Source organism: Equus asinus, chromosome 13 (genome assembly GCF_041296235.1).
Source record: "Equus asinus isolate D_3611 breed Donkey chromosome 13, EquAss-T2T_v2, whole genome shotgun sequence".
Classification (NCBI taxonomy): domain Eukaryota; kingdom Metazoa; phylum Chordata; class Mammalia; order Perissodactyla; family Equidae; genus Equus; species Equus asinus.
In genome coordinates, this window is record NC_091802.1 from 8,053,560 (window position 1) to 8,080,000 (window position 26,441).

Below are 26,441 nucleotides of genomic sequence, written 5' to 3' on the forward strand. Positions count from 1 at the left end.
TCTGTTAGCATAAACAGTTATCAGGAAGCCATCTAGAGCAGGGACCTGGTCTTAGCTTCAAATAAATCACATCATAGCATGACTCTTGGGATGCCCAGTAATGGGGACTTCCTAGTATCCTATAATTGAATCCTATCCCTTGACATCTTAAGTCTGTCTAGCGCCATGTTCTCAAACTTGACTACACATTGGAATCCCATGCAGCGCTTGTTAAAACAAAGGTCCTTGGGCTCCACTCTAGAGAGTTCGATTCACCAGGTCTAGGATGGGGCCTGAGAGTCTGCATTGCTAACAAGTTCCCCAGTGATGCTGATGCTGCTGGTCTGGGGGCCACACCCTACATGGTGACATTCCAACTCCAGATCCCCTTCTCTGACACCTGGCTTATCTTAACTGTTGATACTAAAACGTGGGGCCCTTGGACCAGCAATGTTGGCATGACCTGGGAGCTGGTGAGGCACGCAGACTCTTGGACCCCACCCAGACGTACAAAATCAGTGCACTTTAAGAAGATCCTCTAGTGATTTGCATGCACACTGAAATTTGAAAAGCACTGATTTAGACTCATTGCAGCTAGCTTTCCTTCCTCTCTCCCCCTCTCCAAACTATTCCGCTAATTGATGCCAAATTTATCTTCCTAAAACACACTGAGACATGGCTGCTCACGCAGTGGGAAGGCTCCTTACTCCAAGCCCAAGCTCCTCTGTGTGGGTCTTTGAGCCCTTCTCCTCCCGCCATGGGATTCCTATCTGTCTGTGTGTCTATCTAAACCTACATTTACGTCTTAGCACTACTTTGTGGAATGCACCTTTCACTTTAATAAAAATAGTCACTTTGCTTCATTGCAATGTTTCGTTATGATGGATAGATAAAAGCTCCTCCATAAATATTTTAGGAAGCCTGCTCACAGAGCCTTAAACACACAGAGCGCAGTAACTGGGCCCGAGCAAGCAGGTCTCCAAATGCTGCTTTCTCCTCTATGGGATGAGAAACAACAATGATATTTGCCATACTTGTTTCACAGAGCTGCTGCAAACAACTGAAGGTATCACATTTGAAAGGGCTTTGTAAACTGTAAAATGCTCTGTAAGAGTTAGTAGTGGTTGATGTAATGAAAATTTGTTCAATTAAAGAATTCATTTATAGTCACTCCACCGGAGTGGAGAATTTAGGGGTTGCCTGGAGAGCCAGGGTTCTGCCAGCCAGGCAGTGCCAGTGACCCACCGCTGAGTAACTGCTACTTCTGCAGGAGTTCCAATTCTGAGTTTAATCTGGAGAGCTCTCAGAAATCACAGCAGCACAAGACGTGGGGGTCCTGAACAGCTGGTAGGTGCTGGGGGAGGAAGCACCCTCTGTTCATTGTCTGGGTGGCTGGGTTCCCTAAGGGGCTAGTGCCCAGAAGGCATTCTCTTGGGCAAATGAGCCTGAGACAGTTGGGGAGGTCACACTTTCCCAGCAACAAGCGGATCCTCACGGGAGGAAGCACAAATCCCAGCTGTCATCATCTTTTCTCCTGAGATTCCCACTGTTTCTGGAAAAAAAGTCCCAGAGAACAGCAGCTTCCTCAGCTGCTAGGCTCTGAATAAATAATAGGATAATTAAGGGTGAAGACCCAGCAGCAAGAGGTGGTTCAGCGAGTGGCCAGGGGACAGAGGAAGGTCTCGATAATCAAAGCTGGGACCGGATGGGAGTGGCTGTTCTTTTCATTTGTTTTTTCTTTCATTGATGCCTTCGTTGATTCTTCCACCCAACAGATTTTGTTGAGTGTCTACTACGTTCAAGTTAGCATGCGGGGTGCTGAAAGGTAAATAGGGAACATCTCTTTCCCTAAGGAATGTGGTGACGGACACAGTCATATAATAAATCACTTCAACACAGCCACGGACGCTCTAGTAGAGGTGGTTGTAGGGTGTTATAGGAGAAAAGAGGAGTAAGCCACTGGTTCTGCCACCACCTCAGCATCCATACAAGTTACGTAAAACAGGAATCGGAGAACAGACCATGACAGAAGAGGGGTAGCCTCTACGTCCTGTAAGCATTCAGTGAAATTACCAGCAGTAGGTGTTCTGGATTTCCAACCACCAACATGAGCTCTCCATGAAGAGGTTAAGTTCTAGTTATACACGTCACATTCTAGTCACGCATGTAAGGAAGAGCATACAATGCATAACACAATAAGAAAGGACAGAAGAGGAAGGTTCTGTGAAATGCATGGGAAGAGAACAGAAGCTGAAAAAATCCAGCCGCCATGGACTTCAACTGAATGGCAACTTCCTGAGCGTGCATCAAGCTAGGACTTGCCTTCCTTTTGTAAGTAGAGCCATTGAAACTAGAGAGTGGCAGGAGCTTGTGAGGAGCGGGGAGAAGAAGAGCTGTTGGGGGTGGGGTGAGGATGAGAACATACGAGGCAGGAGAAATGGAGAGTAGATTAGGAAGTGAAGGGACAGGAGTGTGAAGGGAAAGGCAGGAGAGAGAGGAAGAGAGGACGCGGGAGTCCAGAAATGTGATTGAGGTCCAGACAGGTATGGGATCAAGGGTGACCCAATCAGGGCAGAAGAGACATACCTGCAAAATAACCCAGTGACCTTTCTTGGCAGCTAGGTCCAGCGCGGCCTCAGCCACTACCTCCTGTCCTTGCCCCAGAGACACGTTGTGAAAGTTCCGATTGTTGAAGGTATACCCGAGTTTTTTACCTAAAAGGAGTATGGAGTTGTCATTATTATCTCCTGTGTCTAATGATCTGTGTTGTTTGACGTTCAGAGGGAAATGCACACTTCCATATCGCTCCTCAAACACAGGCATGCCTGAACCCAGACCCCAAGCCTCTCACACTGACGCTTTTCCCTCACAGCGTGGTGGGGGGCAGGCAGTGTGCGACATTTTCCAGCTTTTTGTCCCCAAATAAACGGAAGCACTTGTCTAGACCCAAGCTGCTTCACCCCTCGCTCCTCACTTAATCCCCAGGAAGGGGTAGAGGTGCTGCTGCTCTTCGGTACAGCTTCCATTTGAAGGCCCGGCATTGGTCCGCTACTCGAGACAGCGCAGATGTGAAAAGGCTCAAAGCGGAGCAAGCACGTGGCTGTGGCCCCTTCTGACTTGCTCCGTCCTCTGAATTGCTATTTTCCCTGGAACTTTACTGGGAGGCGTGGCCAGTAGGGGCAGGATTCAGGTAACTTTAGCTTCCTGTGCTTTACTCCATAGTAACCTCCTTCCCTGTTATTCCCAACACATAGAAACATTTTATCTCATCATTTTGCATGAATTAGAATGAAGAGAGGCAAGAGGCAAGACAAGAAGGGGCTTGGGCGCATGGGTGTGAGTGTGCTGTGGGACGCATCTCGATAATGTCTGTTGGATGATGCTGGTGTTGGGCATGGAGTAAGGGAGCAGCCACACCAACATAAATCTCACGATCACATCACTGGAGCAAGGCCACTGCTCAGGAGTTCTTCTCCAAGCCCAAGAAAAACCACGCACAGAAATGACCTTAATATACAGAACCACTTCCTTTTTTTTTTTTTCAAAGATTTTTAAATTTTTCCTTTTTCTCCCCAAAGCCCCCTGGTACATCGTTGTATATTCTTAATTATGGGTCCTTCTAGTTGTGGCATGTGGGACGCCGCCTCAGCATGGCCAGACGAGCAGTGCCATGTCCGCGCCCAGGATCCAAACCGGCTAAACCCTGGGCTGCCACAGCGAAACACGCAAACTCAACCACTCGGCCACGGGGCCGGCCCCTGGAGAGCCAGTTCTGCTTGGACATCAGCTATTAGTGCAATACGATAAAGTTTAGAGAAATTGCCTAATATTCTTTAGATGAAGGGATTATAAAAATGTATTATACTGTGAAGGAATCAATGGGCAATCTTTCCAGGAAGGTGAAGTACACAAGAGAAAACAGAAGAAATTGAAAAACAGAAAAAGAATAAAAACATGTACTTAAAAATTGGCTTTCAGGGGAACTAAAATTGAAGATGCAATTTGAGACTTGTGCAAGAAAATTTTAAAAAACCTGTCGACATTGGATATTTCTTTTAAACACTAAAAACAGTATAAACTCTCTTTCAACTGGATAAGACAAAGCAAGATGCTGACTTTTTGTAGCGAGGAATAGTTATTACAGATTCAACTGAGATGAACCCAAGAAATACCCTTATTAAACTATAAATCCTAGCTGGCAATAGATTTGATGTCAGTTTTAGAACCAGAGATACAGACAACTTATTCTGGAGAAAATACCAGGACAAAGGTGCTGAGATTTTTAGATATCATTGGTGACATTTCTGCTCACAAAAGAACCTATTTTTTTTTTTTTATTAGCAAGAGAAGGATATGGGAAAAGAAGGGCTTAATGAAGACTAGTTTGAAATCTACAGACTGGAGGGAGTGTTGGGGGCAAAGTCTAGCCCCGCACAGAGAAGCTAGATCAGTTTGCATTAATCTAGGCTTGAGGCATGACGACAAGGCTGAGGAGAAAGAAATGGATCTTGAGATGTTGAGAAGCAGAAAAATTGATGGGATTCGCACAGACTGAACACTCAGCCAAAGATGACTGCACCTCCTTTTAGCCTTGTGATGTGCTGAGGCAACCTTGCAGAGTCCTTCCATTTGCAACTGAGGCTCTCAAGATGCCTTCCTGGGTCATCAGCAAGCCTCTCCAGCCAGCTATGTTCTCTTGGGTTTTCATCCTTATACTGTTTGTGCTATGGCTTCCGTCCCTCCGCCCTACTGCCTTTAACTCATTTTCCCTTCCTGATCTTCCCTCTAACTCTCCATCTGGTGTGTCATCTGGACCATGGGCCATAGTAACATCTATGCGCCTTTACCATCCTCACAGCATGCTTCTTCAACCTCCAGCTTCTCTGAGGACAATGCAACTTCTGTGGCCCTCTCCCTAGTTCCACATACCCACGGGGCTGGGAGGAAGGGGAACATTTTTCTGGCCTTCTCTTGCTACTTGCAAGCTATTTATTCTCCACTCTCATGTAAAACTCTTTCTCTTATAAAAACACATGCCATCTGGCTATATTGTCTACCAACTTTTAGGTGGTCTGCCTTGTACCAACTTCCCAGTGAGATTAACTTTTCTTAGGGGCTTTGGAACTTGGTTTAAAATCTCGCATATTTCCTGTCTCATCATTATCCTGGTAAATTTTAATGTCACTATGGATGATGCAGCCAACATCTAGCCTCATGCTCCCTCATCTTCAAAGGATTTAACTCTACTCTATTTCTGTTACTCATTTCCAATGGCTGCACCCAGGACTTCATTATCACTGAGATCAGCCCCATGTCTGAAATGTTACTCATTCATATCTACCCATGACTATCACTTCCTACTGTCTATATTGATTGCTTTCTTACTCGCTCCTCACCTATTCTACTTTCGTCAAATGTCCAGTCCATTAGCTCTTCTATTTTTTCTAATCTTCGCTTTTATTTCTCTCTTATTTTAATATAAACCCAATAATCCTTAATTTGAGCCATGATCTTACAAAATCCTCAACTCCATTGACCATGCTATTTCTGCATCACCCAATTTTTATAAATCTTCAGTCTTGGACAAATCTAAGTGTTAATAGAAGAGAAAAATAATACATTTGGTGAATTGGAGCCACCACAAGTTTATGATTCTCAGCTTCAATGCTGTTTGGTAATCTTTCCATGTGTCCAGAAGTTGGCTACATTGCCCATTCCCTTCTTCCTTCAAACTTCCTAATGAACCTGACCCTTCTTATGCTCAGCAGTTTGCTTCACTCTCTAGTTTCCTGAGAAAACATATGCCATCGGGTGGAAACTCCTTCAATTCGCTGTCATTTTATCTGCATCTCTGTGCACCCCTATTATGTGTCTATCCCCGCACATCTCCATTTCAATGGAAGAGGTGCCCTCCTGCTGCCCATCCCTCATCTCTTCTCTAAATCCCATCTCTTCTCTATCCTCAACCTTTATCTCTCTAGTCATTCCATTCCCTGGCACATGAACAAATGAGTCTCTCTCAAGACAAGACATAATACTCAGCCAATCTTGAAGCTGAGGCAATCTTGAAGATTGCCCTTGCTCCAACCTAGCCAACTTTCAACTGACTCTTAAAGAAAAAGAGTGGGGCCAGGAACAATTAAAAAGAGACTCTAAGCAAAGTGTTGATAATCTGGCTGCAAAGACACTGAACTGAAAACTGCTTCTTTGAACACACCAGGTAGCAGGCCTACAAAAATCTAAGCTCGTAGTTCTGACGGCACCTGGAAAGAGAAAAAGGAGGCAGTGGAACGTAGAGGTGGTACATACAGCTTCTTTCTGATCACAAAATGGAAATAACAGAATTAATTTTGTCAAAGCCAGCTCACTGGACAAAGGAGGATTGAGACCAAGCAAGATCATGCTAGAGTCAAGTGAAAGAAGACCAGAGGAGATGCCCGCATAAGGGCAGAAAGTGGAGGTCCTTTGCTGGGAGGGCCAAAGACGAAGCTATGCTTTGAAAGAATGTGACAAAAGGATGCAAAGGAAGGAGCAAACTGAGCTGCCTCAAAGCACAAACGAATCATCGTCATCATTATAATGCTGTACAGTGCTACCGTACCTTTAATGTTTCAGAGCCTCCTCACATCTGAGGTTTCATTTTTATCATCTCAGTAACCCCAGGAGGAAGGTATTATGGATGATTGGAAACAATAGCTGATTGCTTTTAGATGAAGCAAAAGCAAAAATAAATGTGCAAATAAGGAAGCATGGCTCATTCAGGAAGAAGGTGATGAGAAAAAGAGAGAGAAAGAGGGTAAAATTAAAGCATTGTTAAGGGATTAATCTGGGAAGGCAAAAAGGAAAGCAGTGTGGGTGGGTGGTGGTAGGTTTCATGTTAAAACAGAGGCCAAGAAAAGTGGACGGAATTTCTTCTTACTTCTCTTCCTCTTCCTCCTCCTCTCCCACCCCCTCCTGCTTCTTCAAAGTTGTTGAGGAAGGAAAATCCTGGGGGAGACTAAGAGACACAAAAGTGCCAGAAAAGCATAGATTCCTAATTAAGGGTCAATGGATGAGCTTAAGGGGCTTAGAGAACTCCCAAAATCATCTACAGAATTTTGCTTGTCTGTAGGTTCATGCATTTGAGGGTTGTGGTAGTGGAATGAGGACAAGGGAACAAATCTTTCTTTTGACTTTCAGAGTTTTAAAACCCTACCCAATATTAAGAACTGCCGTGATGAAACAAAGGGATAGAGAAATGAAGGAGTTAAGAACACAACTCTTAAGAACATAAGTCACATACTCAAAGATGGGAAAGGATACCAAGCTTCGTAGAGTCTAAATGGAGTAAAACAGTGAAGTGTCTGATAGAGAGACTCTGCCCAAACACAGAGACAGTTAGTTTACCTAATAAGCTGGGGCTAGGGGAAATAGGGGGAAGTGTTTGAGTCAGTCATGCGAATTCCAAACTTGAGAATAGGAGCCATCAGGCAAACTATTAGATCCAAGATGCAGAAAACATGGATGTCACCAGAGTATATGTTCTAAATGGGTGAATTAGAAAATAAATCAAACCATCAAGAAGGCAGGGAAGGAGGAAGAGAGAGAGAAAGAGGCACAGGTGCCTAAGTAATCTCTAGCTGATGAACAGCAATATTGCCTCTGGTAAGGAAATATGCGATAAGATTAAGCCAAGGGCAGGGCTGAGAGAATATATTCAGAGACAAATAACCAATATGGGTCAGGGAGGGGTCAAGCTTGCCCGAAATGACAGAAAACTTCAAACTACGTGATGCAATAGTCAGAGGTCAATTGGCAAAGAACAGTAGGAAATTGCTCATAAACAGGGTATATAAAAGCTTCCAAAAAAGAAAATATTGAATAAAAATGAGGAAACTAGATTTGTCAAAATGAAAGGAATAAAACTTCCAGGAGACAGAAGGAATGTAGAACTCTGTAAAAGAGTGAAAGTCAAGAATAACTTAGCAATGACAATTCCGATGATACTCATTCATCATTTGTTTGTTAATTCATTCCACAAATATTTACTGAGCACTCCTCTGTGCCAGTTAGGCTATTAGGCAGTGGTAAGAAAATGATGAGCAAGATAACATGGTTCCTGACCTCAAGGATCTTAGTGACAAGCAGGTAGGCAAACATAAGTTAAAATTATAAAAGAAGGATTTAAGTAGAATTGTACTAAATGCTCTGAAGCAAATATATGTATATGGGGGACCAACTGGGCTTGTGAGGAGAGGTCAGGAGAGGTTGATAACTGCAGGATGAGTAGGCATCGGATTGTTGAAGAGTTGGGGAGAAGAATTTCAGATACAAGCAACCGCTTGTGAAAATGCCTTGGGTCAGGAAGGCCCATGCTGTGACTGAGGATCTAAAAGGGCTGTGTGGCTGGAGGAGAGTGAGCTTGGGGGAAGGTAAGATCCAGGGCTGGACAGAAAGGCCGGGCCAAGCAGGCCATATAGACCATGTTAACGTTATTGGACCTTATCTTAGGAACAATGGGAAGCTGCTAGAGAGTTTTAAATAGGAGAGTGACATGAGATTTAGCAAGATGACTCTGGCTGCAGAGTGGCAAAAGACTGCAGGCAGGGAAAGAGTGTGGATGAGTCAGGGGACTCAGACTACAGTAGGGAGGCAACAGGGAAGATAGAAACAGACTGATTTGAAACATACTTAGGAAGTAGAACCAATAGGACTAAAGGTGGTTGGTGGTGGAGGAGGCGTCTAGGGCAATTGCTTCCCAGGTTTCTGGCATGAGCAACTTGGTGAATGGTGGTGTCATTTACTAAAAATAATAGAGCAACATTTCCGGAGATAAAGAAAGGTATGACTCTTCCACTTGAAGTGGCATGCTGAGTGCCGAGCAGATGAATGAAAAAGACCCACACCTAACACACACAGCTCATGAAATTTCAGAATACAAAGTAGAGAGATGATCCTAAAGTTTCCAGGGTTAAAAATAGGTCACCAGTAAAGAAACAAGGAAAGAATAGCATCCTACTGGCACATGTCCTCTCATGAACAAAACTAATATATAGAAGACCATTGAACAATGTGGACACATTCCAAGTAAAAATCATTTTGGACCTAGCAAAACTATCAAATGGGTAAAATTGAAGCCTTTTTAGACACGCAAGGACTCAGAAATTTTATGTCCTGTGATTCTTTTCTGATGAGTTATGCCAGCAAAACTAGGGTGAAAATTCAAAATAAAAGACATGAGATACAAACATAGTAGAACTAAGCCAGAATATAAAGAAAAGAAGTCCCAGGATGATAATTTCCTAGAAGGTTAAAGCGTAATTTATCTATTTCAGAACAGAATGTAAGTGGGCTCTTGGTAAACATTTTCAAAAAGAGTAAAGTGGATTCCATTCAACGTATAGAATGAATAAGAAGTGTGAGATATTAGTGATGACAGCAAAGGAGGCATTTGTTTCTTCTCCCAAGAACAAAAAAAAAAGCATTTAGAAACTCCAGAAAAACTAAAAACTATCTAAGAAAACTATCATCTAAATATGAAGCAAACTGAAATTTGAATCTTTATCCTGAGAACATTCACCTTTGAGAGACCCCTGAAGATTATGGCATTGGAACCATAAAGAAGGAAATGTAATCCTAGCACATTTTTTGCCTCTGTAGTGAATAATATATATATATTAATTATGATGTAAATGCTGTTTATTGGTTTTCAAATATTATAATTAGCTCATAGACTAGGCATGAATAAAATTAATAATGGTAACAGAGTAAATAAATATATATTTATCCTTGACTGTGTAAAAATAAAAGCATAGCTGATACAAGTTAGAAAACAGAAGCCTCAGCCTACATAGAGGAAAGTCAAGAGAAATTATCTACAATTCATGGAATAAAAAATTGAGTTTTAGTAACAATATTTAAGTTAACAAAGTCAATAGAGGAGCTAAACATTTTAATATAGATATCAAAATTTGGGAGGTATTTGCAACAAATTAGAAAATTTAGATGAAATGGACAAACTTCTAGAAAGAAACAAATTACCAAAACTGACTCAAGGAAAAATAAAAAATCTGAATAGACCTATAGTAAGTGAAGCAAGTGAACCAGTAATTTAAAAACTTCCCACTAACAACAGCTCAGGCCTAGGGGGCTTCACTCCTGAATTCCACAAAACATTCATGAAGAACTAATACTAATTCTTCATAAAATCTTCCAAAAAATAGAAGAGAAAAGAACACTTCCAAACTCATTCTGATGTATAGATTACTAGTATTATCCTGATACCCAAGCCAGACAAGGACATCACAAGGAAAGAAAACAACAGGTCAGTATCCCTTGTGAATATAAAAGTAAAAATCCTCAAAAAAATATTAGCAAATTTAATCCAGCAACATATAAAAAGGGTTATACACCAGGACCAAGTGGGATCCCAGGAATGCAAGGTTGGCTTAACTTCCAAAAATCAATTAATGTAATGCACCATATTAATAGAATAAAGGACAAAACAATATTATCATCTCAATGGATGCAGAAAAAGAATTTGACAAAATCCAACACATTATCATGATATAAGGAAAAAATTCAACAAACTAGGAATAGAAGGCAACTTCCTTAATCTAATAAAGGGCAATCTACAAAAAACCCACAGCTAATATCATACTTAATGGTGAAGACCGAATGGTTTTCCCCTAAGATCAGGAAGAAGACAAGGATGTTCAAACTTGCCACTTCTATTTAATATTGTGTTGGAAATTTTAGCAAGGGCAATTAGGCAAGAAAAAGAAATAAAAAGGCATCCAGATTGGAAAGGAAGAAGTAAAACTATCTCTATTCATAGATAACATGATCTTGTATTTATAAAATCCTAAGGAATTCACTAAAAAACTATGAAAACTAATAAACAAGCTCAGCAAGGTTGCAGGACAGAAGATCAATATACAAAAATCACTAGCAATGAACATTCCAAAAATGAAATTAAAATAATTCCATTTACAATGGAATAAAAAAAAATAAAATATGTAGGAATAAATTTAACTAAAGAAATGAAAGACTTGTACATCAAAAACCACAAACCACTGTTAAAAGAAATTAAAGACGATCTAAACAAATGGAAAGACATCCTATGTTCATGGATCAGAAGACTTAATATTGTTAAGACAATACTCCCTAGATTGATCTACATATTCAATGCAATTCCTATTGAAATCCTAGCTACTTTTCTTTTTAACAGAAATTGACAATCTTATCCTAAAATTTACAGGGAAATGCAAGAGACCTATAGTAGCCCAAATAATCTTGAAAAAGATCAAATTTGATGGACTCACACTTCCTGATCTCAGGAGTTAATACAAAGCTATAGTAATCAAGACTGTTACTGGCATACAAATAGACATATAGATCAATGGAATAGAATTAAAGAGTCCAGAAATAAACTCTTACATTTATGGTCAATTGATTTCCAACAAGGGTACCAAGGCAATTTAATCAGGAAAGAATAGTCTTTTCAACAAATGATGCAGAGAAAACTGGATATCCACATACTAAAGGATGAAGTTGGTCCCCTTCCTTAATCCATACACAAAAATTAACTCAAAATGGATCATAGGGGCCAGCCCGGTGGCACAGCGGTTAAGTGCGCACGTTCTGCTTTGGCGGCCCGTGGTTTGCTGGTTCTGATCCCTGTTGCGGACATGGCACCCCTTGGCAAACCATGCTGTGGTAGGTGTCCTACATATAAAGCAAAGGAAGATGGGCACAGATGTTTGCTCAGGGCCAGTCTTCCTCAGCAAAAAGAGGAGGATTGGCAGCAGATGTTAGCTCAGGGCTAATCTTCCTCAAAAAAAAAAAAAAAAAAAAGGATCATAGACCTAAATGTAATAGTTAAATTACAAAAGTCTTGGAAGAAAGCATAGAAGAGTAAATCTTTGTGATCTTGATTTGACAATGGTTTTTTAGATGCAATACCAAAGCACAAGTGATCAAAGGAAAGAATTAGATAAACTGGACTTCAAAAAAATTGATAACTTTTGCGCTTCAAAGGACACCATTAGAAAAGTGAAAAGAAAACCCACAGAGTAGGATAAAGTATTTGCAAATCTTATATCTGATAAGGAGCTTGTATCCAGAATATATAAAGAACTCTTACAATTCAACAATAAAAGGACAACTCAATTTAAAAAAAAATGAGCAAAGGGTTTGAATAGACATTTCTCCAAAGAAGATACATGAATAGCCAAGAAGCACATGAAAGATGATTAAAATCATTTGGAAATGCAAACGCAAACCACAATGAGCTACTACTTCATACCAATTATAGTGGCTATAATGAAAAGATGGAAATAGGAACCCTCACACATTGCAGGAGGAAGTGTAAAATGGTGCAGCTACTTTGGAAAACAGTTTGGCAATTTCTCAAAAAGTTGAACGTAAAGTTCCCATTTGACCCAGAAATTTTACTCCTAGATATATGTTCAAGAGACTTGAAGACATGCCCACTTTTACATGGATGTTCATAGCAGTATTATTCTCAATAGCCAAAAGAGGAATGAGCCCCAAAGTCCATGAACTGATGAGTAGATAAATAAATTTTGGTATAGCCATAAAGGACTATTATCCAGCCATAAAGAGGAATGAAATTCTGACACATGCCACAACATGGATGAACCTTGAAAACCTTATGCTAAATGATAGAAGCCAGCCACGAAGGAACACATGGTGTATGATTTCATTTACAGGTAATTTCAAGAACAGGCATATCTTTAGAGACATAAAGCAAACTGGTGATGACTAGGCTGGGAGATGGTGGGGTGAAATAGGGAGTGATTGCTAATAGATAGAGTGTTTTTTTTGAGGTAGACAAAATTTTCAAAAATTAGATTGTGACAGTTGCATCGCCTTGTGAAAATATTAACAAACATTCAATCGTATATTTTAATTGGGTGAATTGTATGGCAATTATACCTCAGTAAAACACTTAAAAACTTGAGAGAAAGAGGAGAGTTTTTGCGGGCAGTTATTGGAGCTAAATTCTTACTTTTCATATCAGGGAATAAATAGATACCTATAATTGATAAATACAGAAATAGTGATATAAGATTATTAACAGGAAGTAGAGAAGTAACTACAGGAGGACTAAATTCAGAAATGGGCAAAAGCACAGGGTCTGAGCAGCGGGTCCGAGTATGGGGAGGCTGGAGCTGGGAACTGTTGCTTTTCATTTTAAATTCTTTATTACCTATATTAAAAAAATATGCGCAAGTATGACTTGAAATTTTTAGAAAACTACAAAAATACTCTCTACGTTAGTGAATAAGATAATTCTTTCCCTTATACAGATCTTATCCATTCTTTAGGGCCAAATTAGCTTCATCTCAACTACCCACAAACACCAGGCATATGCTATGTAGTCTTTTCATTACATAATGAATAGATTGCTCACGGAATTGTATTACCTGGTCTGGGTTCTTACCCATAAAGTCCTGGCTCTATAAAACCCTGTTGGGTCTTTATTCAACTTTGTAAAATGTTGTAGTTTTGCTAGTTTTATAGTTTTGATTAATTAGTCATCCATTTGCTCATTCTTTCATTTAACATATATATTTACTGAGTACCCATCACAGGAAATACACAGTGCTAGGAACTGGGGATACTATGGTGAAAAGAACACCTATTCCCAAGGCTCTCTCACTCACATAGGAAGACACAATAGTCACTAGACAATTGCAACGGGATATACATAAAGAAGGGTGCCCTAGGAGCATGTGGGAGGGGACCCTCACATCTTGGAAGTCAGGTAGGTCTTCCTGGAGGTGGTAACACTGAAATGGGTATCTGAAGGATGAGTAGAGGCTAGCCTGGTGAAGGAGATGTGAGAAGGGAAACAGCATATTGGGGAGAAAGGAATGGCTGCCATGTAGAGTGCAAAAGAGAGGAGAAGGGAAATGTGAGCAGAATAACGAGCCCCCAAAGATGCCCATGATCTAATCCTCAGAGCCTGTGAATATGAGACTTTACATGGCAGAAGGGACTCTGCAGCGTGATTAAATTAAGGACCTTGAGATGGGGAGATTATCCTGGATTATCTGAGTGGGCCCAATAGAATCATAGGGCGTCCTTATGAGTAAAAGAAGGAGGCAGTGAGACCCATTTATGACTTCTGATCTCCAGAACTGTGGTCAAGAGACAATAAATGTAAGAGTGTTTCTGGACTCAATTCTATTCCATTGATCTGTATGTCTATTTGTACGCCAGTAACAGTCTTGATTACTACAGCCTTGTATTAACTTATGAAATCAGGAAGTGTGAGTCCACCAAATTTGATCTTTTTCAAGATTGTTTGGGCTTCTATAGGTCTCTTGCATTTCCATATAAGTTTTAGGGTAAGCTTGTCAATTTCTGTTAAAAAAGAAAGGAGCTAGGATTTCAATAGGAATTGCATTGAATATGTAGATCAATCTAGGGAGTATTGTCTTAACAATATTAAGTCTTCTGATCACGAACATAGGATGTCTTTCCATTTGTTTAGATCTTCTTTCATTCTTTTAACATTTTCATTTCTTTCATTTATTTTAACAATGTTTTGTTGTTTTGGTGTATGATAATAAATGTGTGTAATTTTAAGCCTCTAAGTTTGTGGTGATTTGGGACAGCAGCAATAGGAAAGTAACAACGGAAAGCAGCCTGGAGAAATAGGGAGGGACTGGATGACAAAATTCCCTCTAAGCCACAACAAGACGCTTGGACTTTATTCTGAGGGCAAGAAGAGGCTGTGAAAGGATCGGATTTGCATTTCAAAAAGTATGCTCCAGTTCCAGTAAGGGGGATGGGTGGGTGGAAGGACAAGGACTCCTCAAGAACCTGCTACTGTGGATTCTACCTTATGTAGCCCAGAGTGGTCCTTTCTCTGGTGATGGTCCCCTGGTGTTGGTTCAGCAATGACCCGGGCTTCCGTACGGTTAGCAGATATAGAGTATTGTACAATGAGCCTCGAGTCAGAAAAAGAGAAACCAACAGACACAAAGAGTGAAACTTCTTGGGGTTGGTGCAGCCTTGGCTGCGAGATGAAGTTTTCTCACCTTGATTTTCCACATCCTTCAGTGGGTCCACCCCTGGAGACAGGATAAAAAACATGGGAGTGGCTGGTCCTGATTCCTCGAATGAGGTTGCAAAATCTAATGCTCTTCCCACCACGTATTTGCTTCCTAACTTCTCCTCAACAAAGTCTCTGCCAGAAAAAAAAGTACACATGTATATCAGTCACAAAATAATAACAATGGAGAAATGGAGGCCGATAGCAATGGAAGGATGGGCTCAAGGTCATGGACTCGGTAGTTACAGAGCTAGGACCGACTCCAAGTTCGCTACTTATTGATTAAATCAATACTTGGAAGCTTTGCTGCGAGTTGCCAGCCTGCTCACCAAGATCACAGTTCCTTCTGAATCCCCATCCATTCTAGCTGCCACTGACTCCTCTGTGAAGCCTGGGTGGCCTGTCACATCACCACCATCCATCAGAAGACCGCCAGGACCAATGTCTCTGAAAGCTTGCAGGCAGCTAAATCCTCCATACTTCATCTCCTGCGAGGCTCCCTTCCTGCCCAGGATTTAAGGCCCTCCAGTCTTCTATTCCCTCATGCTCTGTCGTTCTTTGTGTTCCCTTTCATCTCACTCCACTTACCAACGTTCCTTTCCAAAGTGTCCCATTTTATGCTAAACAAAACTTTGCAGCTGCAACCACTTACTGACTGTCCAGCCCAACTCCTGGCCTTAACTCTTCTGCAAGGACATTATTTCTCTGTAACTTTCTCAACTGGGCTCCTTCTCCTCCATCTGACCTATCTCAGGATGGGGAGGTGGGATAGTGATCCTGCTCCCTTATGGCTGCTATTTCCAAACCACTACTTTCCCATTCTTGTGGCTCCATTGAGACAGTTCCCCTGGCTGTATCACCACTATTGTACATCAATGTCATCTATTGTTCCTTTGGTCACTCTGTTCATCCACCGAACACTTGGACACTTGGCTCATGGACTTTCTCTCCACTGGCCTGAGTGACATCAACATCCATGTGGATAGTCCTCCAGATTCTTAGCAATCTTCATTTCTTTCCCACTTCAGCCACCTGATTCCATGGCCACACTCTCAACCCTGTCATTACTTAGGAACTTTTTCTATACCTGAAACCATAAATGGAAACATCCCACGTTCTGACTAAACCTTCTATTAGCAATTTAGCAACTTATCCCTTCTCTGCCTATTCCTTGCCTCTATCGGTGCCACTACAAATGCAGCATTTGCAGTATTGTGGTCTCTCTGGGTTTTTGTTTATGTTTTTTCTTATCATTCTCTATTCTCTTCACTTCTTTCCTATCCAGTGTAGACTCCATGGCCTATAATTTCTTTTTTCAAAAAACTGTATTGAAGTTTAATTGACATACCATAAAATTCATCCATTTTAAGTATACTATTCAAGAATTTTTAATAAATTTACTGAATTGTACAATCTTGACCACAATCCAGTTTTAGCACATTTTCATGATGCCAATAAGATTCCACACGCCTACTTAGGTAATTCTTATTCCCAGCCTCCAGCCCCAGGCAACTACTAATCCACTTCCCATCTCTATAGATAGTATGACCTATGCCTTCCAATCATTCTCTTGCCAATATCCTCACCTCCCTTGCCTAACTCTTGTTCTGACACACCAACTTGTAAGGACGCATGCTCTGGATCAACATAACTCTGAGTCTACCCCTCGGCTGTTGGATTCTGCTATAGAAAATCATCCAGTGGTGAAGACTGGCACCAATACAAATGCAGGATCTTAACTAGGTGAGCCCTCAATGCTGCTTGGAATTCTTTGAGTTTCCCTGGTCAGCCTCCTCTCCCATTTTTCACAGATACTATTTCCAACTTTCCGCACTCTCCTCACATCTCTAACCCTGCCACCTCCCCTTTCACACAAACTTCACTGACGATCTTGCTTCTTCCTTCTCAGAGAAACTAGAAATCCTCAGACAAAATCCTGCTCAATTTCCTGTCATCTTTCTACCACTTTCACTACAGCTATACTTCTCTTTCTCTTCCTTCCTTGTGATAAAAGAGATGTTGTTCCTGTTAAGGATGATCCTTCCCTCTGTTCTCTGGATCCTATCATCTCCTACCACATTAGAGGTGACCAGAATTCTTCTCAATGCTGATACTGCTGAGTACATCTTTCCAAACTGTCCACTTCGATATTAAGAAAATACACAGCAAAACAGAGCAACAGTTCTCATGGGATTTTGGATGTTGGTGCAAAGCCTCCTACTGCTATAAACACGAGACCTTTGTACTCGGCTCTGCTGAGATTGCCCTACGCCTGTGCTGGGCCTCCCCGCCATCCCCTGTTCCCTACCGCATGGCGTAGGTCATCCGGTCAGGCCGCATGGCTCTCATCATGCAGAGGCGCTGCAGGGCTGTCTTGTTCTTCCACTCCTGTGGGAACTTCTCCTTCTCAGGATATTCTGATTCCACAAACTTCTTCCAGCTCTTGGCAGATCCCTCAATGTCCCGATCCAGATTATAGAATTCTTCCATCGATGAAAGTGCCTGGAAAATTTCGGAGAATCTTGCTCTAAAATGCAGTTTCTCCAGAAAGCTGTCATTCACCTTGCGTTGGGGGGGTCGAAGGACAAGATGATATCATAGACAGAATTCTGTCTCATTTATACTCTTATCTCGAGCCTTGGATCTGCCCCCAGGTAAACTCAAGGAAGAGGAAGGATTTTGATCATCTCACCTTCAGCAAATTGCCCCAATAATATGCAGGGTTTAGCAAACAAAGGGTTTGAGTTATTATTAGTAGCACAGACTGAGCAGCACCTGCCTACAGGGTATTATGTGGAGAAAGGGACCAGAAGGGATGCCATGATTTTTCTGGTCATGGAGAGCTGGACACTTTAAGTCTCTGACTCCTCCCTTTCATCCTCATACTCTGCCAGCAACTCCCATTAATTCTTCTCTCAAAATGTTTCCAGAATCACTGAGTTTGTGTTAATGCCAACTCTAAAATTTCCATGAGTTGCCTGTTTCCATGAGGATTAAGTCCGTCAGAATGGCTATAATTAACAAGACAGGAAACACTAGGTGTTGGAGAGGATGTGGAGAGAAGGGAACTCTCATACAGTGCTGGTGAGAATGCAAACTGGTGCAGCCACTATGGAAAACAGTATGGAGATTCCTCAAAAGATTAAGAATAGAACTACCATATGATCCAGCTATCCCACTGCTGGGTATTTATCCAAAGAACTTGATAATGCAAAGGCATAAAAATACATACACCCTTATGTTCATCGCAGCATTATTCACAATAGCCAAGACTTGGAAGCAACCTAGGTGCCCATCAAGGGACAAACGGATAAAGAAGATGAGGTATATATAGACAATGGAATACTACTTAGCTATAAGAAACGATGAAATCCGGCCATTTGTGACAACATGGATGGACCTTGAGGATACTATGCTAAGTGGAATAAGTCAGATGGAGAAAGTCAAATACTGTATGATCTCACTCATAAGCAGGACATAAAAACAATGACAGACAAACACACAGAGACAGAGATTGGATTGGTGGTCACCAGAGGGGAAGGGGGGAGGGGGAAGGGGGAAAGGGGTGATTAGGCACCTGTGTGTAGGGATAGATTGTCATTAGTCTTTGGGTGGCGAACATGATGTAGTCTACACAGAAATCAAAATATATAATGATGTACACCTGAAATTTATATAATGTAAAATTTAAATTAAAAAACATTAATGACAAAAACTTTTAAAAAATAAATGAGAATAAGTAAGTTCATTAAAAAAAAGAATTAAGTCCAAATGTGTAACTTGGTAACCAGATCTCTTCATTTACTGCTTCTCTCCAATCTACTCAGTTAGGTGGGTAGCCTACTTCCCTCCTACTCTGTCCAAGCATGCCTGCTCCCAACCTCGGAAATGTGCCAGACTCATTCCCTACTCAATTCCTTGCGCACACCACTTTCACCATGTGAGAAGGCCTGTTTGCTTCTCTCCCAAATTCCTTTTTTTTTTTTTTTAAAGATTTCATCTTTCCTTTTTCTCCCCAAAGCCCCTTGGTACATAGTTGTGTATTTTTAGCTGTGGGTCATTTCCAGTTGTGGCATGTGGGATGCCACCCCAGCATGGCTTGATGAGTGGTGCCATGTCCACGCCCAGGATCCAAACTGGCGAAACCCTGGGCCACCGAAGCAGAGCACGTGAACTCAACCTCTTGGCCACTGGGTTGGCCCCTTCTCTACCAAATTCTACTCCTTCCTTTTCTTCCTTTTCTTGTGCTGGTCATGACTATTATTTGCTAAGGTTCAGTTCAAAATCAGCAACTTCTTGCACGTTCATCTTCTCTAACCTAGAACACATAGCCCTCTCACGCTTCTTTTGAGGACCACCTAGAACTACTCACAGAGTTGCTATCTTTAAGAAAGAGACTGACTTAATTTTTAGATGTTTGACTACTGATAGCTTTTAAGTCTTATCTCTCCCTCTTCCTCTTCGGCTCCACATCTGGGAAGGCAGATAAGCAAGCTTAGGTTCTCCCTCCTATTGTGCTGGAAGGAAGTTGTACCATGCAAGGCCTTGCCCATGCACAGGAACTCTCACCCTGGCCTCACTCTAACTATCATAAAAACTCCAAGGTAGTCTCCAGCGGGGGATCAGAATTGGCCACCTCAAAATGTGTCTCTTTGGCATTATTATTTTTAAGAACAAAAGACTCTGAAAGAGACTTTGACCTTCCCCCTAACTGTCTAAAACAATTTAAGATAGAACGTCTGTCCCCAGGACAGGCCATCACCATAGATAACTCTAGGTATCCGGTGAGGGTCCTTGCTAAGCCTACTCTTGTCAAAGTTTTGTTTACCAAACATTTTCTTTTGCATTTCCACATGAATTGCCTTCCTCCCCTTTGAAGACCCAAACCACTACCCCAACACCCTCCTTTGCCTTTAGCTGAAGACAATATTTAATCTGGCAGCTTGGACATTTTGGCTAGTGGCTCAGTCTTCCTGTGTCTCCCATGTATGCATGTTATAAAGCTTTGTTTGATTTTCTCCTGTTATTCTGTCTCATGTCAATTTAATTTGTAGCCCAGCCAGAAGGACCCAGAGAGTAGAGGATTTGTTTCCTCCCCTATACTCCTTCCCTAGCTGTCCCAAGCCATTTTCAGACTGCTTGGGAGCTCCCCTGCTCTCCTAGAAAGTCTCATTATGTGAGCAACAAACTTTTTCATACCCTCTTCTGTATGTGTGTGGCATCATCAGTCTTGACATCAGAACCAAATTCTGGGTGGGGCTCCATCCTGTTTCTTCAGTGTGCCCTCATGGGCATCACTCACTTAGACACTTAGCCACCTGCAGATATTTTCCATTCTTACTCAACTCTGCTTGTACATCTCATCTCTCCGATGAGATTAAAAGCCAAACTGTGTCCAAGCACCAACCACAATGCTAAGAATTTTAAGGAACGCATACATTTTGTAATTTGAATTCATCCATTCATTTGATACTTATTGAATGCCTACTACATGCCAGGTACCTGGGAATACAAGGGTGAACAAAAAAAGACACATACCTTCAAGAAGCTCAGGATCCTACACTAAAGAGAAAGAGGAGACGAGGGAGGGCTTAGGAGGTAAGTAGAATTCTGTTGGGCAGAGATAGAGGTCAAGAGAAGGGAAGGGCATTTTATGGGGAAGGATCAACAAGAGCCGAAGCCTGGGGAGCGGAGAGTGTGGGCCGTGGTAGAAAGCAGTGTGACTGCAGTAGGGATGTCTAATAGATGACAAGGAGAAGGTAAAGCTGGAGAGGGACATACACACTTGACCTGGGCTTGCCTAGGCTCTTCTCTTGTGTGGATGAACACACATCCTGTCTTCACAGGCCCTTTGACATGGCCTCTGTGGTTTCCCAGCTTCACCTGGACCACTTAGCGCAGGGAACGCACCCTCATTCATGCTGAGAAGTGGTGTGGAGCGGTGTGTAGGATGGTGGAGGAGGCGCCAGGTGTTCACGTCCCAGTGCCACCTCTTATGGCTTAGGAGCCTGTTTTTAAACTTTTGCAGGCTTTGATTTTCTCATTTGGAGAATGAGGCCAAGTCATGGTCGTCTGCATAGCTCATATCTAACGCAGATGTAAGTGCTCTGAAGACATGAAGCCCTCCCTGTGCTTTCTCTGGGCTCCTATAGTTATTGAATTGCAATTGCTGGTTTGCTCGTCTGTTACTCCCACAAGATGGTGAGTTTCCTGCGGGCAAGAACTTAGGCATCTTTGTGTGCCTCAGGCCTAGCAGGCCGCTTGGCACGGAGGAAGTGCTCAATTAATAAAGTTTGACACCTGGGCAGCCCGCAGGCGGGCTCTTGACAGGCTGCGGAAAGCTGCAGCAGCTGTGGTTATTTCTCTCTGGGCTGAGGAATTAACCTTGGTCTTCTTTCAGGCAACCACATCAGCCCTCCTCCCAGGTTGCACCACCGTTAACCCTTCTGCAGTCCCATTATCCCCTCTGGTGTCACCACAAAACTGAGCAAATTCCGCTGTGATCAGTGCTCCCAGCTGCCATGACTGGATCTGAAACACACTTTTCTTGAAGCTCTGGATTGAACACAGTTGCAACATTTAATGTTCCAAATGAGGAAAAGGGATTTCTAGCCTTCTAATAAGCTAAATGGAGATGACTAATTAACCTAATTACATTGGACTGTGTAGCAAAATACGACTGTGCTGAATTGGCACCCAGAGTGGTGGTGCGGGGCCTTTTCAAAGGCTAAGGAAGGCGAGCATTGCGGAGGAGATTTTATAAAGGAGAACAGAACTTGCCCATTACCTTCAAGCTCAGCATTTGATGAGACTTACAAAATCCTTACAAAAGATAATAATAAAAGCAGTGTTTTATCACAAAGATTTCATTCATTACCTGCTTATTAGTTCTTCTGGGGAAACAAGGCAATCAACCTTTCTCATCAAATGGAATGTTTAAAAAATTTTTTTTATCATGTCCTATTCAATTATATTTATTTTGTTTCTTTAGGCTAAAATCCAACAGAACACTTAAAAACAGGCTTCATCAAAGGCTTCAAGACGTGCACTACACAGCGCATTGTGTTTCACCTGCTCACAGCCTGTACAGTGCTGGAATTTGATGGGGCTGGACTTCGCTGCTCCAGGTAACAAACCTCAGAGAGAGAGATAAAGCTTCCCTCATTTGCAAAGGCCTTTGAACAGCCAGATGAGCTTAGCCCACAAAACAAAACAAAAAAGCAAAGTGAGCAAAGTAAAGCAAACAACCCATTCTGTGAAAAGAAGAATGAAACTAAATTACACAGTAGCTTTTGAGTTGAGCTCCGTAAAATGAAAGCAGGAAAGAGAGCTTTTGAGTCACTCATTCTTTACGACTCTTGCTGCAGAGGGTTTTGTAGGATAATATAGAGACAGGAACTGCATTTGGCCCAACTGGACAACTCAAAATTCCTCCAAGGTTTTCCTTCTATGGATAAATTCTATAGGCACAACCCACATCAACCACAGCATGTATACACCTTATTGCTGGGTAATAATCATCACTATTTATGGGGGGAATTGTGTCCTCTGAAAAACATATATTGAAGAACTAATTTCCCAGACTCATGAATGTGACCTTACATTTGGAAATAGGGTCTTTGCAGATGTAATCAAGGTAAGATGAGGTCACTAGGGTGGACCTTAATCCATTATGGCTGGTGCTCTTATAAGAAAAGAAGAAGAGACACAAAGACACAAAGAGGCAACACAGCCATGTGAAGACCCCCGTGGAGACAGAGGCAGAGAGTGGAGTGATGCTGCCACAAACCAAGGAATGCCTGGGGCTGCCTGAGGCTGGAAGAGGCAATGAAGAATCCTCCCCTAAGGCTTTGGAGGGAGCATGTCCCTGCGGACACCTTGCTGTCAGACCTCTGGCCTCCAGAACTGGGAGAGAATAAGTTCCTGTTGTTTTAAGCCACACAGCTTGTGGTACTTTGTTATGGCAGCTCAAGGAAGCAAATACAACAGCTATAACCACAACCATAAGCGTAACCATAACCAGCTTCCACTTCCTGAACATGCGTTTGACATAACCCTGTGAGGGAGGTATGATGACGGCCATTTTGCAGATAAGGAAACAAAGGTTCAGAAGAATTAGATAAAATGCCGGAGGCCAAACTCACTCAAACGTGACCTTGAATCCAGGAAGGTCTGACTCCAGAGCCTGTGGTAACTAGTCCATCTCTGTTGCTGTTCTAGTTCTGCAAATGGGCTCGTTCAGAACGGCTTTCCAGAATTTATTTCCATAAGAGTGTCAAACTGTGAGTCATTATTCTCAAGCTCTAGGCCATACTGTCCAACAAGTCTGACCCCGCCATATGTGAATATTGAGCACATGAAATGTGACTAATGTGACTGAAGAACTGAATTTTTAATTGTATTGAATTTTAATTATTTTTAAATTTAGGTTTAGAAATTGGAACTTGCTTTAGTAATTAGAAAACTTTTAAGTATGTTTGGAACAACTTGGGTATGTAAATCAACTGTTTGAATTCTAAATTTTATGAAATCTAAATACATATCAAGTATTTCTCATGAAAATTTAGTACCTGAATTGAGAGAGTTTTAAGTGTAAAAAATACACACCAGCATTCAAAGATTTACTAAAAAAATATAAAATATCTCATTAATAATTTTTTATAACAATTACATATTAAAATGATAATATTTTGGCTACATTGGGTTAAAGAAAATATATTATTAAAATTAATTTCATTCATTTCTTTTTTGCATTTTTTAATGTGACTACTAGAAAATTCCAAATTCCATTTGTGACATGCATTATATTTCTTTTGGACAGTGCTGCTCTAGAGCGTGTCTACCCATTCACGTCTTTGGTAGCCTGGAAAGCTGACAGTTCTCCACACATATGCCCTGCTTTTATTATAATTATTCTTAGGCATTTGGAACTTTGTGATTTTGGTTGGTGAATGGAGTTCTTCCTTGTTTCTTTCCCAATATATTTCTCATTTGCCAGATTGGCATGAAGTTAATAAATAGGAGTCAGGGATTATTATTAAGGTCAGGGATCAGCAAACTACAGCTAGCAGGCCCAATCTGCTCACCACCTGTCTTTGCAAATAAAGTTTTATTGGAACTCAGCCATTTCCTTTCGCTTACACGTTGTGTGTGACTTTAGCAGAGTTCAGTAGTTGTGACAGAATCTGGCTCTCAAAGCCTAAATATTTACTATGTGGTCCTGTACAGAAGAAATTTGTATGATTTATACACAACCCTAAAGATAATTAAAAGAGTAGCTACAAACTCTGAAAAAGAAGTTAGAAAAAACTTTGGGTAATGGCAGCATGAGTGGAATTAGCCTCGAATTTCCTAGGATGCCTCTTTTGAAGAGGACAGCATGCACATTAATATTCAGTTCTGGGCTTTTGTTATAAAGCAAATCAACTTGGATGAATCTCAAGGGAATTATGCTGCCTGAACAAGCCAGTCCCCAAAGGTTACATACCGTATGATTCCATCTATATAACATCCTGGGAATGACAAAATTATAGAAATGGAGAACAGGTTAATGGCTGCCAGGCATTAGGAATTAGAGGAAGGAGGACGTTGTTGTGGTTATAAAGGGAACATGAAGGATCCCTGTAGTGATGGAATTTTCTCTATCTTCACTGGGGTGGTGATTACATGAACCTTTACACATGATAAACTAAATACATACATATGCATGTTTGCGCACACACACAGACACACACACACAAGTGCATGAAAAACTGATGAAATCAGAATAAGAGTAGTGGATTGTATCAACGTCAATTTCCCGGATGTGATATTGTACTACAGGAATGCAAGATGTTACCACTGGGGGACACAGGGTACAAGGGATCTCTCTATTATTTCTTATCATTGCACGTGAATCTACATTATCTCAAAACAAAAAACTTGTGTGACCTCAGTGTCCTCATATGTTAAATGGGAACAAATAATACCCATTGCCCAGGTGAACGTGGGACTGCAACAGGGCAATGCATTTCTGAGGTGCTCGATGAATGTGAGCTGTCATTAACCACTGAGAATCCCAGGCGGGAATGCATCCCCTGCTTTGCGTCTGAGTTAGGAGTCACATGGAGAGGCCTGACAGAGAGCCAGCATCTGTCCTTTCATGGACGTGCTGTGGCAGCACCTCCATGCCAGCCCCAGGGCCTCACAGAGGAGACCATATTCCAGTCCTGAGCTCTGGTAGCTGAAAGGAGCTCAGTGGAGTCGGAGAAGCTCGCAGGATCTTACTGTTCCCTCACACCCCAGAGGCAGAGCCCTCACACCAGCATGCACCTGCTCCTTGAACCCCAAAAGAGAGCCCCACTGACTTCATGGGGACAAGGGTCAGGGAAAATCTCTGAGAGATGAGAACTTGCCTTTTTTTCTAGGGGCCAATACTGACCTTGACGCCACCCCAGGCCTGATGGGAGAGGAACTCCACGGGACTGGTGACACCTGTCTGCACCGGAGACCGCAGCAGGAAGTCCAGCTCTGCTGCGCCCACCTCCTGGTTCATCAGCAGAACCTGCAGTGCAAAAGGACAACAACACTGTGCGGCTTTAGCGGGTGGTAGCCACAGGGTCCCGGAGATCTTTGGGCTGTCACTTAGGATAATTATGGCTGCTTCTAACACTGAAGCTTGCCCTTCTTTGGTTGTTGAAAAAGGGTGCAGTGGAAGAAAGTGTATATCTGTGCAAATTAATGTGGGGTCATCTATTTTCAGCCCAAATATCAGCATGACATAAATGCGCATCAGGAGTGTCTATATATCTTGGTTCGTAAACATTTTATGTAATCAATCATAAATGCCATAGAGTGCATTTCTGCAATCTAATTGAGAAGATGACACATACAAATGACACGATTTGAGGAGAGTGTCAAAGTAATATATGAATATATGCAGAATAGACGTGCATGTGTGAATCAATAATGCTGACGGGGTTCCAGAATAGGGGAGTGACCAGCAAGCAGCGTCGGGGGGTTTAATTTGACTAACCTTTCTGTGAGTGGCTTGAATTGGGTCTTGGAGAAGCTAAGAGATGAGAATATTTAGACAGGAGGGGAAGGCTTTCCAGGGAGGGGGCGATGCGAAGAGCAGGCTCTGGGAAGGGGAATCTGTGAGATGTGTGCAGGGGTGGGTAAAGCATTTGGCGTGGTTGGAGCTAAGGCTCCACACTGAGAGGTGCTCGGAAATTGTTCTCTCCACGTCAAAAGGTGTTCTCTGCTGAGATGTTATAGATGGGAATGCTCACTAAGAAAAAATAATTTGGTCAATTTGAGGAAAAGGTCTTTAAGGAGAAAACAGCCTAGAAATAGCAGATGACACGGAGAAGCCCTTGTAAAATGAGGTTGAAATATTTATGAGGAGAGAAGAGTG

The 26,441-nt window shown here is 41.8% G+C and overlaps 1 protein-coding gene across 1 annotated transcript in view; it reads right to left on the minus strand.

The window, feature by feature from the left end:
• Nucleotides 1–26,441, minus strand: part of DNAH9 (dynein axonemal heavy chain 9) — a 326,432-nt gene that overhangs the window by 42,585 nt on the left and 257,406 nt on the right. The window contains exons 59-62 of the mRNA XM_070482321.1: nucleotides 25,467–25,589; nucleotides 17,355–17,548; nucleotides 15,033–15,181; nucleotides 2,566–2,693 (exon numbers count right to left, since the gene is read on the minus strand). Of these exons, the coding sequence (XP_070338422.1) occupies nucleotides 2,566–2,693; nucleotides 15,033–15,181; nucleotides 17,355–17,548; nucleotides 25,467–25,589 (594 nt within the window). The remainder of the gene's footprint in view (nucleotides 1–2,565; nucleotides 2,694–15,032; nucleotides 15,182–17,354; nucleotides 17,549–25,466; nucleotides 25,590–26,441) is intronic.